At 41.5% G+C, this 15,606-nt stretch overlaps 1 protein-coding gene across 2 annotated transcripts in view; it reads left to right on the forward strand.

Annotated features, from left to right (window-relative positions):
• ptpn22 (protein tyrosine phosphatase non-receptor type 22) overlaps positions 1-11,398 on the forward strand; it is a 23,890-nt gene extending 12,492 nt beyond the window's left edge. Inside the window, exons 6-17 of one of the 2 annotated variants that reach the window (XM_034132277.1) lie at positions 1,047-1,118; positions 1,252-1,311; positions 2,768-2,910; positions 5,286-5,352; positions 5,444-5,521; positions 5,678-5,755; positions 7,661-7,982; positions 8,113-8,262; positions 9,970-10,048; positions 10,148-10,220; positions 10,369-10,517; positions 11,380-11,398. In XM_034132277.1, the coding sequence (XP_033988168.1) occupies positions 1,047-1,118; positions 1,252-1,311; positions 2,768-2,910; positions 5,286-5,352; positions 5,444-5,521; positions 5,678-5,755; positions 7,661-7,982; positions 8,113-8,262; positions 9,970-10,048; positions 10,148-10,151 (1,053 nt within the window). In that variant the 3' untranslated portion in view covers positions 10,152-10,220; positions 10,369-10,517; positions 11,380-11,398. Of the gene's footprint in view, positions 1-1,046; positions 1,119-1,251; positions 1,312-2,767; positions 2,911-5,285; positions 5,353-5,443; positions 5,522-5,677; positions 5,756-7,657; positions 7,983-8,112; positions 8,263-9,969; positions 10,049-10,147; positions 10,221-10,368; positions 10,518-11,379 lie in introns of both variants that reach the window. The other variant, XM_034132283.1, reaches the window with a different exon arrangement.
• The last annotated feature ends 4,208 nt before the right edge of the window (positions 11,399-15,606 follow it).

The raw sequence follows: 15,606 nt of genomic DNA on the forward strand, positions 1-15,606 counted from the left end.
TGTAGTGTCTCTACTTTAAAGAGTCCTCTCCTGCTGATGTTCAGGTGTATATCAGTATGTAGTGTCTCTACTTTAAAGAGTCCTCTCCTGCTGATGTTCAGGTGTATATCAGTATGTAGTGTCTCTACTTTAAAGAGTCCTCTCCTGCTGATGTTCAGGTGTATATCAGTATGTAGTGTCTCTACTTTAAAGAGTCCTCTCCTGCTGATGTTCAGGTGTATATCAGTATGTAGTGTCTCTACTTTAAAGAGTCCTCTCCTGCTGATGTTCAGGTGTATATCAGTATGTAGTGTCTCTACTTTAAAGAGTCCTTTCCTGCTGATGTTCAGGTGTATATCAGTATGTAGTGTCTCTACTTTAAAGAGTCCTCTCCTGCTGATGTTCAGGTGTATATCAGTATGTAGTGTCTCTACTTTAAAGAGTCCTCTCCTGCTGATGTTCAGGTGTATATCAGTATGTAGTGTCTCTACTTTAAAGAGTCCTCTCCTGCTGATGTTCAGGTGTATATCAGTATGTAGTGTCTCTACTTTAAAGAGTCCTCTCCTGCTGATGTTCAGGTGTATATCAGTATGTAGTGTCTCTACTTTAAAGAGTCCTCTCCTGCTGATGTTCAGGTGTATATCAGTATGTAGTGTCTCTACTTTAAAGAGTCCTCTCCTGCTGATGTTCAGGTGTATATCAGTATGTCGTGTCTCTACTTTAAAGAGTCCTCTCCTGCTGATGTTCAGGTGTATATCAGTATGTAGTGTCTCTACTTTAAAGAGTCCTCTCCTGCTGATGTTCAGGTGTATATCAGTATGTAGTGTCTCTACTTTAAAGAGTCCTTTCCTGCTGATGTTCAGGTGTATATCAGTATGTAGTGTCTCTACTTTAAAGAGTCCTTTCCTGCTGATGTTCAGTTGTATATCAGAATGTAGTGTCTCTACTTTAAAGAGTCCTCTCCTGCTGATGTTCAGGTGTATATCAGTATGTAGTGTCTCTACTTTAAAGAGTCCTCTCCTGCTGTTATCCCTGTGTAAACGTGAACATCACTTTTTTTTCTGCAGAAGAAGTGTGAGCGTTACTGGCCTGAAGAACAGGATCAGCAGTTTGTCTGCGAGCCGTTCACAGTTTACTGCGTGAGTGTTTCATTTCTCACAATCACAACTTCTACATCTGCCAGTCCCAGAGCAGACATTATGATCTCACACTGCTCTTATTATAAATACAGAATATTACTCACCTGATGCACTGCTGGGTGTTTGTTTGCAGGACTCTGAGGACATAAAAGGAGATTATCTGACCAGGATGTTACGGGTGACTTATGGCAACGTAAGATGTTTTTTCTGACTGTTCTGTGGGAATAAATGAGTGTTAGATCTCCTGAAACCAGCACGATGCTATCAGCTGACTTTGTTGTTAGATGCTGCAAAAACAGTTTGAATCTCACGTCTCAATCTAAAGTCCAGTAAAATCATTCCATGTATGAAAATCTTTCCTAAAAACCAAGGTCACGACCTGGTCATGTTATTAAATGTGCTCTGGAAACATGCATAAGATAAGATAAGATAAGAAAGGACTTTATTTATAGGTAGCCCTCCCGTTAGTCAACCAGTCGCAGGATAAATTAAAAAAAGTTAATTCCGTAACTAAATACGCACACAGATAAACAAAATTCTATACATACATACACATACATATCAGAAATAATCAATTTTACCGGACAAATTCTAAACTTACCGGTCATGTTTCAATGTTATAATAATAACAAGAATTGTGTAGCAGAGTTTCCATTAGCAGGTAATTACCGGACTATGATCCAGTAATGAGTGACCCGACAGTGAAGAATAATAATATGTATAACTAGTATAGCTTTTTCCAAAGGTAGATAAAATAGCTAAGTGTGTTAGGTCTAACTTGAAGTGTGTGTTTTGCTCACCGGTCCGTCACAGCGGGGGAGCTGCAGGTGATCCTGATCTTTCTCTCTCATCCGGTTATACTTCACTCGCGTTTATGTCCATATCGATCAGATCCAGCTAGCATTAGCGGTGAAGCCATTTTGGCGAGCTCCTTTTGCCGCGCACAGAGAAAAGTCTCATGTATTTTGCATCATCTGATCGGCTCTCCTGATCGGCCTTTATAGAGAGCACCGATCAAACTATTAAGAGTGAATATCGGCCGATAATGATCGACGGCCGATCGATCGGAGCATCCCTAATTATTACCGGACATTTTGACCGGCAGATTTTTTTATTGACTGGTTTTTCATCAATTTTACCAGCCAAAAACCAGTAATCAGCGGCTAACGGAAACCCTGACTGAAAATTATATATATATACACATACATATGTACACATATACATACACCCATTGCCGGGGTGAAAAAAAAAAATAATAATAATTTCAATAAAAAAAATTACATGTTCTGATAAAGTCAAAGCAAGGTATCAGGATTTGTCGCAGCTCGCCCGAAGAGACTTTTGCCATCAATGTCCCAACTTGTTCAGTCTGTTGGCATCATTGTTATTGTTTATTACTTTGTTCCAGTTGTTTATTACTTTGTTCCAGTTGTTTATTACTTTGTTCCAGTTGTTTATTTCTTTGTTCCAGTTGTTTGTTCCAGTTGTTTATTACTCTGTTCCAGTTGTTTGTTCCAGTTGTTTATTACTCTGTTCCAGTTGTTTATTACTCTGTTCCAGTTGTTTGTTCCAGTTGTTTATTTATCTGTTCCAGTTGTTTATTACTCTGTTCCAGTTGTTTGTTTCAGTTGTTTATTACTCTGTTCCAGTGTAGTCGCACCGTGCAGCAGCTGCAGTACTTCAACTGGCCGGATCACGGCGTGCCGGACTCCGTCCCCCCGATCCTGGACATGCTGCAGGAGATGAGGTCGTACCAGGAGCACGACGACGTGCCCTTCTGCATCCACTGCAGGTCAGAGGTCAACTACATATCCTCCACCATCCATCTATTAGGAATAATGATGGCCATGTTTGCAGCATTTAAAATATTAATTTATAATATTTGAATTATTATTTGATTTATTTGAGTTTTTAGGTTTCTTTTTTTGTGTTTTGTTTACGTTGCTTTTTAAATATTCAAACTGCTTGCACTTGAACAAAAATATACAGCAACTCGGTGAAACTGCAAATTTGCAGACTGCAGACGACACACTTTTGTATTCACCCAAACATCTAACTGTCTGACAGCTAAAAGAGTTTTGCAATTAAAACAATTTGATATTAATAAGGAAGAAATAGATTCCAATGAAAACATCCCATTGGACCAGGGAGATGCTGCCTTCAGGGACCTGTCAGGGTTGGGGGAAAATAGGACCCAAGTGCAGTAAAACATAGAAAAAGGTTTGGTAACAAAAAGCGAGCTTTATTAAAAAAAGCCGAAAACAAGAAACTAATTAACATTAACAAGACCGGGGAGCACGACAGACAGGAACAAACTTACAGGCGGGAACAGGCAGGAGACATGGACTAGCATAGACAGGTAGCATGGACATGAAACGACGGGCAGACATGGAGCACAGGGGAAGACAAGACTAAATACACAGCAGGGTAATCACAGGACAAGACACAGCTGGGCAGGGGAGGCAGAAACACAAGGGCAACAGGTGAACACAATCAGACTATTATTATTATTCATTTATATTCTTGTTTTGTTTATTTTAATTATTTTATGGTTTCTTTGTTTTTGTTTTGTTTACGTTGCTTACACATCAATACCTAGAGATTACATCAAAACTTTTGCAAAACAGGTTTTAAGGCAAAAGGCTTGCACTCTGTGTCAGTACACATTTAACAACGTGTGTATTTACCTTTAAAAAAATCTTAAATAAATACTTTACACTTTGTCCAATCCATTTAAATGTGTAAAACAATTCATGCAATTCAACATAAAGTGTGAAGTGTCAGTTATTGATTGTGATACAGACAATATTAATGAATAATAATCATCAGTGATGGACAGGGTTAGTTTTGTTGCAGGATCACACGCACCAAGGGTCTCAGAGTATTCAGAGCATTATGGGAGTGTGTAGAGTGTGTGTAGAGTGTGTGTAGCCTGTGGTTAGAGTCTGTGTAGTGTGTATAGAATGTGTGAAGCCTGTGGGCAGCGTGTACGGTTCATCATCACCTGGCTCTTCTTAAACAGGAAGTGTGTGTAGGCGTGAAGCCAACGACCCGCCAGGTCCTAAAGCGCGTGTGTGTGTATGTGTGTGTGTGTGTGTGTGTGTGTGTGTGTGTGTGTGTGTGTGTGTGTGTGTGTGTGTGTGTGTGTGTGTGTGTGTGTGTGTGTGTGTGTGTGGCCATTTCCTCTCACTGACTCTGTGGCTGATTTTAAACCCACACGTCTCTCTTTTCTCTGAAACTCAGGTCACTTGTTGTTTATAGAAATATTTTGCTCAGTAAATTCAGTAAATGTGTTCTTTGACAACAACACAATCACAGGTTTTGAGTCAAAGCCTGAACATCTTGAGGACTGAATAAGAGCTGTAGTGTTCTTATCGCAGGGTGCGGTTAGGACCAGAAAATCCAGAATATCATGACACAAAGTTTCAGAATCTGTTGGCAGCGCCACGGCCGACGCCTCGCTCACCTCTCAACCACTTTAATAATAAAGCAGGAGTTCCTTCAGCCGCACAGGACTTTAAAACTATTATTATAATGAATACAACACTGTTTATATTGTGATATGCATGCTATATGTTGTAGCACACTGTGCACACTTGAATTGAACTTATAACATGGCTTAGTTGAATACTCGATTCTGACCGTTGTTAAGGACGCTCACATCTGCAGAAAGAAGTCCGGTCGATTTAACTGTATACATTTTTGAATTATTTTATCTTATTTAATATTTTATTGGACATTTTATTTGTAAAAAATATATCATTTTAATTAAATGTACACGGCCGACGTCTCTCTCACCTCTGAACCACTTTAATTTCAATCAGGAGAGACTTATTCCGTAAGTTTGATAACATATTTATTGCCCAAGGGGTAATATACATTTTGGAGATTAGACCCCATACTGTGATGGATTTAGGGGGAGGAGAAGCCGACTAGGAAAAGAGAAACCCCCCCCCGGGGTCTAGACACTGGTAGTGGTGGAGTTATTATTATTATTATTATTATAATGAATACAACACTGTTTATATTGTGATATGCATGCTATATGTTGTAGTACAAAGTGAACCTGTTTATGTGAGGATGTTTTATCTGTTATTTGACATTTGTTTTTTACTTGAACTTCTTTTATTGCTATCAACTTTTCTACTTAATGTGTGTTTGTTGCAGTGCCGGCTGTGGGAGGACGGGCGTTCTGTGTGTCATCGATTACACCTGGAGCCTCCTGAAGAAACAGGTGAGATGTCCTGCCTCCAAACCTCCTGCACATTAAGACAGTTCGTTAAATAGTAAAGTATCTAACAGTGAACACCTGTGTCTGTGTTCAGATGATCCCTGCAGATTTCAATATCTTCGACATCGTGCAGAGCATGAGGACTCAGAGGCCGTCCGTGGTTCAAACTAAGGTAACAGCGTGTTGTTATTTTAACATTTCCTCCAACAAGCACAGCCACATTGTCTCATTCCTCCTGCGGCTGCTTCCTCCTGTCGGTTTGGATGTTTGTGCCTCAGGCTTTGAGTCACCTCACAGAGCCGGTTTGTGTTTCTGTGTTTAATCTCAGGAACAATACGAGCTGGTGTACAGGACGATCCGGCTGCTGTTTGAGAGGTTCCTGCAGGAGGAGCAGAGCGTCAGAGAAGTGAGAAGACACAAGCACTCGCTAAGATTTAAGATAGATAAAGCATTACATCAGCAGAGCGTCAGAGAAGTGAGAGGACACAAGCACTCAGATTTAAGATAGATAAAGCATTACATCAGCAGAGCGTCAGAGAAGTGAGAGGACACAAGCACTCAGATTTAAGATAGATAAAGCATTACATCAGCAGAGCAGAAACAAGCAGTACTTTAAGGCTGATTTATAAAAGCAGTCACATGATTGAAGTGCAGAAGCATTGGAATTGCAGATCGACTTAGATACGATTCGATCAAATACGATAACATACAATGACAGAAGATACGACTAAACACAACACGACAAGATACGATACGATATGATAAGACATGATACGGGAAGACATGATACGAGAAGATACGACTGGACACGATGCGTCACGATGCGTCACGATACGTCACGATGCGTCACGATACGTCACGATCAGTGTTGGGACTAACGCGTTACAAACTAACGCGTTACTGTAACGCAACTACCTTTTGCGGTAACTAATAACGTTACTAGTTACCTATTCCCATTCAGTAACGCCGTTATAGTTACTGTGATTTAAATGGGTGCGTTACTGCGTTACATTATGTGGTCCAACTGAACCGAATCTCCCTGCGGATGTAACTTACAGGCGAATACAGTGATGTCCTCTCACAGTACCATGGAAAAGTGAAAGTGACCAGAGAGGAGTGATGATTGGTTAACGCAGGTAACATTTCAGGGTAAGCCAATCAGAGACAGTTCAATCAGAGTTGGGCGGGTCTTGCCTTATGGGGAAAATACACAGACACACAAACACTTGCTAACACACACACATACACGGCAACGCCCACCAGCACACACACACACACACAATGGCAGATGCAAGTATCAGCGAGAGCAGCAGCGCATTTACAACTTGGAGATATAACCACTATTTTCAATTTGTGGGGATAAAGGACGCAAAAAATATTACGGTCAAATGTAAACTGTGTGCAGGACAGAAAGCATTGTCCACATCGAATAACAGCAAATCTAATCTCCTGAAGCACCTAACTAATGTACATGGGGCTATAAAACTAGTCGCCAAAGACCCCACCGTCTCAACCACCGGCAGTGACCCAGATGGAGCAACACCATCTAAACAGCCAAAAAACGCCACATGTCACCTAGAGTCAACTAAACAGATTGATTGCCAGGTATGTTGTTGAGGACATGCTGCCCATCGCAACGGTCGAGTCTGTTGCCTTCAGAGAACTAGTCAGCAAAATACCAGTGAAAGCAGTGAAAGCAGGGCCACAGTGCAGAAAGACCTTTTCCAACAACACAAAAACTTGTATTTTTATTGTTATTATTTTTAAAGTAAAATAAAGTAACTTGTTACTAGTTACTTTTTTAATTTAGTAACTAATAAAGTAACTAGTTACTTTTTTGAGAGCAGTAACTATAACTATTACTAGTTACTTTTTAAAAGTAACTTGCCCAACACTGGTCACGATACGTCACGATGCGTCACGATGCGTCACAATGCGTCACGATACGTCACGATGCGTCACGATATGTCACGATGCGTCACGATATGTCACGATGCGTCACGATATGTCACGATGCGTCCCGATGCGTCATGATACAATTAGATACGACACGACAAGACACGTTAAGATATGATACTATACGATAGGAAAAGAGACGAGAAGACACAAGATCAGTAAGATGCTATATAAAAAGAGACTCCACGATACAATAGGTGACGATTCGATACGATTCGATACGATACGATACTCTACACTAAAAGACGAACGTATACGACGCGATTAGTTTACATATTTACGGTAACTGTTTACGTAGCATTATTGCATTTCATCACCTTTCCTTCATTAATGTAGTGTTCCCCTCCCCTCTCAGATAGCGAGGGTCTCTCCCTCTGCTCCCCCCAACACAGAGAGCTCCCTCTCAGACCTCAGTGATGAAGAGGAGCAGCTTCATCAGTGCCAGCTGCTGCAGCAGGAGGAAGAGCACTCTCACTCCCTGCCCACTCCAGCAGGAAACTACATTACCCAGAAGGCCACGGTGCTGCAGGAGGGGGTCCGTCTGATGGTGGAGGATCCGTACTTCGACACCCCGATGAGTTCCCCGTCCTCAGAGGACTCGAAGTGGACCGCCAGCCCCTTGTTTAGCCCCCCCGCCCTGCACCTGAACGACCAGGAGCTGAACTCACCTGTCGCAGGTACATTTCTTTATTATTTTGTTTCTATTTAATTGAATTGTATATCCGTCTTTTATAGTGTTTTTAATGTTTCAAATGATTCTTCATCTTTCCTTTTTTGTGGATTTTCTTTATATTTTATACTCTGTAGTGACTCCTGGTCCTGGCAGAGATGATGAAGAGGACGCTCCTCCTCTTCCTCAACGAACCCCTGAGTCCTTTGAGATGGCTGCAGGTCCAGGTCGCTCTCCGGCAGAGAGACAGGAGCTGATGAGCGTTCAGACGTTCCAACACAACCAGGGTCTGCACCCCAAATATACAGATACATTTTATTTGTTTGTATTATTTATTCTACTATTTCAACAATCAGACAATGTATACATCCGACAAACAGACAGAATGAGTAGAAGCAGGAGAGCAGAGAGCAGAGTTTATCCAGAGGTATTTCTCCTGCTAGTCGTCCAGCTGCAGAAGAAAGACAAAGATAAATCCCTAATTAAATATGCACACAGATAAACAAAGTTATATACTACAGTATGTACATATATACATCTACCAGTCCATGTTCAGAACAGGACAGGAGTTTCATTTCTCATCCTATATTTATATAAACTATAATGCTTAAAGGTGGGGTAGGTAAGTTTGAGAAACCGGCTCGAGATACACTTGTTGTTATATTCCATGGAATGCTCTTAACATCCTGATAGCAATGAATATCTGAAGTGCTTTGACAACAAATCCATAAAGAAATATCATCTGTGGAAGCTGTAGTACTGTAAAAAGCACGACCAATCATCTGAGCCGGCCCGGCTAAAATAACTGGATGGCCTACCTGCCTGTCAGCCTTCCATCTGTGCACAAACTTATCTCGTGCCCTCATTGGTCATGTGCGCGTTCGTGTGTGTTGGAGGGGCTCTGTGAGGAAGTGGCAGATTGTGTATTTTCAAATTCTCCCGCACTCGAGCTGGTTTCTCCAAAATGACCTACCTCACCTTTAAGATAATTATGATAATAGTCATTATTATCATTATAGTTATTATAATTATAAGTTGAGACCATTCCATAGTTGTACACCTAATATGGATAAACTGTGTGATTTAATGCTTGTTCTGTAAGGCTTTCTACACAAATACACATATATATATATATATATATATATATATTGTGATGTCACGAGAGGGTGCATCATAGAGGGCAGGTCCATTGCCTCTCGGTGGATGCAACAGGGACTACAACTCCCATAATCAGCAGGGCATTAGGGAAGATGGCTGCTGCCCAGCTGAAGACTGACAAAGCAGGAGGGAGACAATGTGCAGAGAGAGGAGACGTTGAGCACTGTTGACGATGTGCTTATTTACTTTCTATAGCACTTAGCAAAAGTCCTTAGTTAGATGAATCCTTCTGTTTTGTTTGTAAGTGACGATGTAAGTTTGTGATGGCTGTAAGAAGACGAAAATACACCTGGGCCGTTTCTCAATCGCTTCCAAGCCAATATTTCAAGGATGCTACGTCATCAAGTGGCGCAGCAGGACCGTTCCAATGTCCAGCATACTTGGAATTCCACCGAGGCCCGCGTCCTTGGTTTGGGGGAAATTTCGAGGCTGCACATGGGTAGACTTCCGCGTCCTTAAAATCCCACAATGCTTTGCGGCACGGACCAATTTCCCCCAAATCTGTGGCGGAAGATGTAAGGAGGCGGGGCCTCTCATATGACGCACACCTGCACACTTGCTAGCCTGTTCCACTCTTCGTTTTCCGAATGCCAGGAAGGATTCTTGCCTCGCTTCTGAAGGAAGTGACTCTGAAAGACATGTGCTACCAAGCAAGCGTCCTCGACTTTGAGAAACACCCGAGGTTAAGTTGGAAATCGCTGCCTGCTGTCTTTTATTCATCGCACCTCAAGCTGAAGATCCCTTCCCCTCAAGACATCACAATATCTATACCCCCAGCATGCATCACTTCGCCACATGGGCTTCAGAATAGATATTAATGTTACTCTGTGTTTCAGAGCCCGCCCCCTCCTCTGATTGGCTGATGGTCATCATCCCTCCAAACGCTGCTGCTGGAGGCTCTCAGGGAGTTAGGAGGTGAGGAAGAGGAGGAGGAGGAGGAGGAGGAGGAGGAGGATGATATTTCTGTTTCAGCTCGTTGTGATTCATTTACTAATTGACGTTCCCCCTCCCCAGGTAACCCCCCCTCACCTGTGCCCCCTCTCCCAGAGAGAACACCCTGAGTCCTTCGAGCTGGCCCTCGATGAAGGTGACTCCATTCATAACGAATAAACAAAACACGTTTTTAATGCAATTTTGTTTAATTCCAAAAAAAAGTGTTTTTAAATCATAAAAAACACTTTTATTAAAATATCTTTGACTCGCCGTTGAAACGTCTTCCTCTCGCCGCCCTTCAGCCTTGGTGCAGCAGAGGTCAGAGGTCGGAGGTCAGAGGTCAGAGGTCACGGCGACCCGGAGCCGGATCGGCACGTCTTCAGAGTGGAGCTCCTCTTCCTCCTCCTCTTCATCACCTCACACCGAGAGCAGAGCCTGGATCAGGAGCAAGGTGAGTTCAATAGAGAGCCGCAGTGACGCGTCCTAAAAACAGGAAGTGAGTCAGCATTTCTCCACTTCCTGTTCCCTGGTCTCAGAGCCAATGGGATCTCTCCATAGGATTTAGGAAAATATCTGGAACTAAGGTCTGTGGTTGAGACACATTGAAGAGACGGGTCACGTTTTGTTCTAGGACATTAAACCCATCAGCAGTGACCCCTCTGGTGATTTCTGAAGAGTTGACGTGTCTGAAAAACGATGGTTGTTACCAAGTGGCTGAATAGGACTACAGAAGTCGTGGAGGTCGTTGTACGTCATTACGCCGAACACGTAAACACTCCTCTAAGTTAGTTAGCCCTGTTCTGCTTGAAAGCAAGTCCCTGCCTCCTGCAAACTGTTCAAACAAACGCTTCACTCGTTCCATTTAGAATCTGTGTGTTTGAATATGGATCTGAAGTTGGCGTGACGTTGAAGTCGTGCTGCTGGACTCGCCTGTAGTTCCTTTATAGCATCAACGTTAGCATTTAGCTTCTGGACATTAGAGTTATGATTAGAACATTATAAAAGTAGGGAAGACATGTGGAGATTATCCGGCTGAACAAAACGTGACCCGTCTCTTCAATGCTGTCTCAACCACAGACCTGATTTGAGCTATTTTCCAAAACCCTATGGAGAGATTGCATTGCGTTTTTGTCGAGGGGAACCGGACGGAGTTTACTTCCGGGTTTTAGGACGCGTCACTACTGCGGCACGCTATACAAATACATTTAAGACCTAAACACTTCCTAAAGTCATGGTGTGAAAACATCCCGTGATCTCAGACGTTCAGAGCATTTAACATTAAACTCACAGGAACATCTTTCTCTCTCTCGTAGAGTATGAAAGCCAAGGTGAACCTTCACAGGTGAGACTTCTTCAAATCACACGCAGATAATCACCAGACCACCAGATGTGTGTCCATTGTAAAGAGACTCTGTGTGTGTGTGCGTGTGTGTGTGTGTGTGTGTGTGTGTGTGTGTGTGTGTGTGTGTGTGTGTGGGGGGTGTGGTGTGTGGTGGGTGTGTGTGTGTGTGTGTGTGTGTGTGTGTGTTCCCATCAGTTGCCAGTAAAACTTGAATCTGACATCGTCTCCAGCCCTCCAGTCCCTCACTTCCTCTCATCCCAGTGAGAACACATCATGAAATATTATCTACAAAAGATACACGTGGTCATTTCAAGAGACGTCGTGAGAACACAAATACAACAAAGTCACCTCTGGTCGTTATTTTCTGTTTTAATTCTGTAAGACCTATGTAGCAGAAGTTGTGTGGTGTTGTATAAAGCACGGGCTGCTCTGTGAAGTGTCTTTTTTGCAATTCAGAGAGCTTAGTATAGAATGAAAACCTATTAATAATGTGGATTATCTTTGATCAGGCAGCGGAGGAGAAGGCCTGACCCCCCCCCCCTCACTGACAGAACCCCCGAGTCCTTCATCCTCCTCCCACAGAGCGTGAGTTCAAACCTATAAGCAAACCTGACCTAATCATTATTATTATTTGTGTGACTAACTCCCCCCTCTCCCTGCAGCAGTTCCAGCGCCCACCCCCCAAGCAGACGTCCCCACTCCAGCAGACGCCCCCTCCCCAGCAGACGCCCCCTTGCCCCCCCCTCAGGTGGGACGCTCCTCAGAGTGGGACGGGACGTCTCAGCCCAAAAGGTTCCTGGAGGTGGTTGTTGAGCCGCAGCAAGGTGAGCACTGAAGTGACTGACTCTGCACCACGAGTCCTATTTCCTATAGTGTCTCTAATTATACTGTTTAATACCTCATGTTGTCCCCATATATACTGTTCATACTGTTTTCAAATGATCTTGTGTATATCTGTCATACGTTGATACTCTGCTTCTTTTGCTCGTCTGAATCGCTTCTGATTGAATCTAAATCTAATCCTGATAGCATTTATTTGAACGCTGTGAATGATCCATTTCCTTCTTTAGAGTCTCTTTATTATCGCTGCCTTTTGTTTGATTGTATACTCAGGACAGAAAATGTTGTATAAAATAAAACTCCTGAACTCATTTCAGTGCTTTGACATGAGTTCTTATTTGATGAGACTTTAAACTTTTGTTCTTGCGAATGTTTCCCACAGAGCGTCCGAGCTAAGAGTTCCCGACAAGGTAAGAGATGTCCTTTCATTTCAACCCTACCTGGCATTTAAAGGGTTACAGTCATGTGATGCTAGATTAAGAACGAGTCACATGTTCCTTTACGATGAAGAACATATCAATGAGACAGTTTTCACATCAAAGTCAAACCTCTCTTTTCAAAAGAAACGTCTGCAGATTGTTCCGTAAATCAGGTGCAGAGAATATATGAGTTCATTGTTTTCAGATCGTTACACCTGTTTACCCGTCTATTTGAAAAAACCCCACACCACACTCTGTAGTTTGTAAGATAAGAGAAGAAGAACTCATTCATCCCAAATTGGGAAATGTTGCGTTGCAGCAGCAGAACAATCAAACAAGGCATAGGTAGAAATTAAAATGTAGTCAAACATCTGGAAATAGAATTAAAACGGCGTTAAACACCCGGACACAAAAACACACACACACAAATACACAAAAACACAAATACACAAATAAATAATTACACCAAACACAAACAAACTTTAGACACGATATGAAGCAGGATGTTATTCACATTGAGATGATGATGGATTGTATATGTAGGATTAATAATTGTGGTAACAAGTTGTTTTGGCAACCGTCTCTCAAACTGGAGCCGGTTGGTGCGGGACTATTTTCCTGTGGCGGATGTGGTGCATTAGTGAGGATCAGGTGGATGTGGGTTTGTATACATGTCGTGCTCATGTCCATCATAATAAAGAAAGTGTCAGTCATGGTTTTAACAGGTTCAGTTTAGCGGAGTCTAACTATTCCTTTGTTGCCTTTAATCCACACGTTGATCACATTTCCCAGAGTGCATTGCTTTGAGTAAACCCAGCAGCATGTTAGTGTTCTGCACCACAGGAGGCCTTCTCTACGGAGGCGAACACTTGATCAATGTGAACACTGATCTGGATTGTGTGTTTGTGCTGCAGAGCCCTCTCGGTGTTCCAGCAGGCCCCCGCCCCCCCCGGCTGCAACAGGAAGTGGTGAGCAGCTTCACTCGATATATAAATAACCTCAATGTGCAAAGTAACTAAAGCTGCTAATGAAGTACAAGTACCTCCAATTGTACACTAAGTTCACAACTTATGTATGTCCAGATACAAGAAGAGCAGAGACTCTGTTGAATAAATGAAGTGGAGTCAGAGGTGAAGTAACTGAGTACATTTACTCAAGTACTGTTACTCAAGTACACGATCTGAGTACTTCTACTTTTACTACAAGATCTGAGTACTTCTACTTTTACTACAAGATCTGAGTACTTCTACTTTCACTACAAGATCTGAGTACTTCTACTTTTACTACAAGATCTGAGTACTTCTACTTTCACTACAAGATCTGAGTACTTCTACTTTTACTACAAGATCTGAGTACTTCTACTTTCACTACAAGATCTGAGTACTTCTACTTTTACTACAGGATCTGAGTACTTCTACTTTTACTACAGGATCTGAGTACTTCTACTTTCACTACAAGATCTGAGTACTTCTACTTTTACTACAGGATCTGAGTACTTCTACTTTTACTACAGGATCTGAGTACTTCTACTTTTACTACAGGATCTGAGTACTTCTACTTTTACTACAAGATCTGAGTACTTCTACTTTCACTACAAGATCTGAGTACTTCTACTTTTACTACAGGATCTGAGTACTTCTACTTTTACTACAAGATCTGAGTACTTCTACTTTTACTACAAGATCTGAGTACTTCTACTTTCTACACAAGATCTGAGTACTTCTACTTTTACTACAGGATCTGAGTACTTCTACTTTTACTACAGGATCTGAGTACTTCTACTTTTACTACAAGATCTGAGTACTTCTACTTTCACTACAGATCTGAGTACTTCTACTTTACTACAATATCTGAGTACTTCTACTTTTACTACAGGATCTGAGTACTTCTACTTTTACTACAGGATCTGAGTACTTCTACTTTTACTACAAGATCTGAGTACTTCTACTTTTACTACAGGATCTGAGTACTTCTACTTTTACTACAAGATCTGAGTACTTCTACTTTTACTACAGGATCTGAGTACTTCTACTTTTACTACAAGATCTGAGTACTTCTACTTTCACTACAAGATCTGAGTACTTCTACTTTTACTACAAGATCTGAGTACTTCTACTTTCACTACAAGATCTGAGTACTTCTACTTTTACTACAAGATCTGAGTACTTCTACTTTCACTACAAGATCTGAGTACTTCTACTTTTACTACAAGATCTGAGTACTTCTACTTTTACTACAGGATCTGAGTACTTCTACTTTTACTACAAGATCTGAGTACTTCTACTTTTACTACAAGATCTGAGTACTTCTACTTTTACTACAAGATCTGAGTACTTCTACTTTTACTACAAGATCTGAGTACTTCTACTTTCACTACAAGATCTGAGTACTTCTACTTTTACTACAAGATCTGAGTACTTCTACTTTTACTACAGGATCTGAGTACTTCTACTTTTACTACAAGATCTGAGTACTTCTACTTTTACTACAGGATCTGAGTACTTCTACTTTTACTACAGGATCTGAGTACTTCTACTTTTACTACAAGATCTGAGTACTTCTACTTTCACTACAAGATCTGAGTACTTCTACTTTTACTACAAGATCTGAGTACTTCTACTTTTACTACAGGATCTGAGTACTTCTACTTTTACTACAGGATCTGAGTACTTCTACTTTTACTACAAGATCTGAGTACTTCTACTTTCACTACAAGATCTGAGTACTTCTACTTTCACTACAAGATCTGAGTACTTCTACTTTTACTACAATCTGAGTACTTCTACTTTTACTACAAGATCTGAGTACTTCTACTTTCACTACAAGATCTGAGTACTTCTACTTTCACTACAAGATCTGAGTACTTCTACTTTTACTACAAGATCTGAGTACTTCTACTTTTACTACAAGATCTGAGTACTTCTACTTTCACTACAAGA

This window comes from Trematomus bernacchii, unplaced genomic scaffold, assembly GCF_902827165.1.
Source record: "Trematomus bernacchii unplaced genomic scaffold, fTreBer1.1, whole genome shotgun sequence".
In the NCBI taxonomy this organism is placed as follows: domain Eukaryota; kingdom Metazoa; phylum Chordata; class Actinopteri; order Perciformes; family Nototheniidae; genus Trematomus; species Trematomus bernacchii.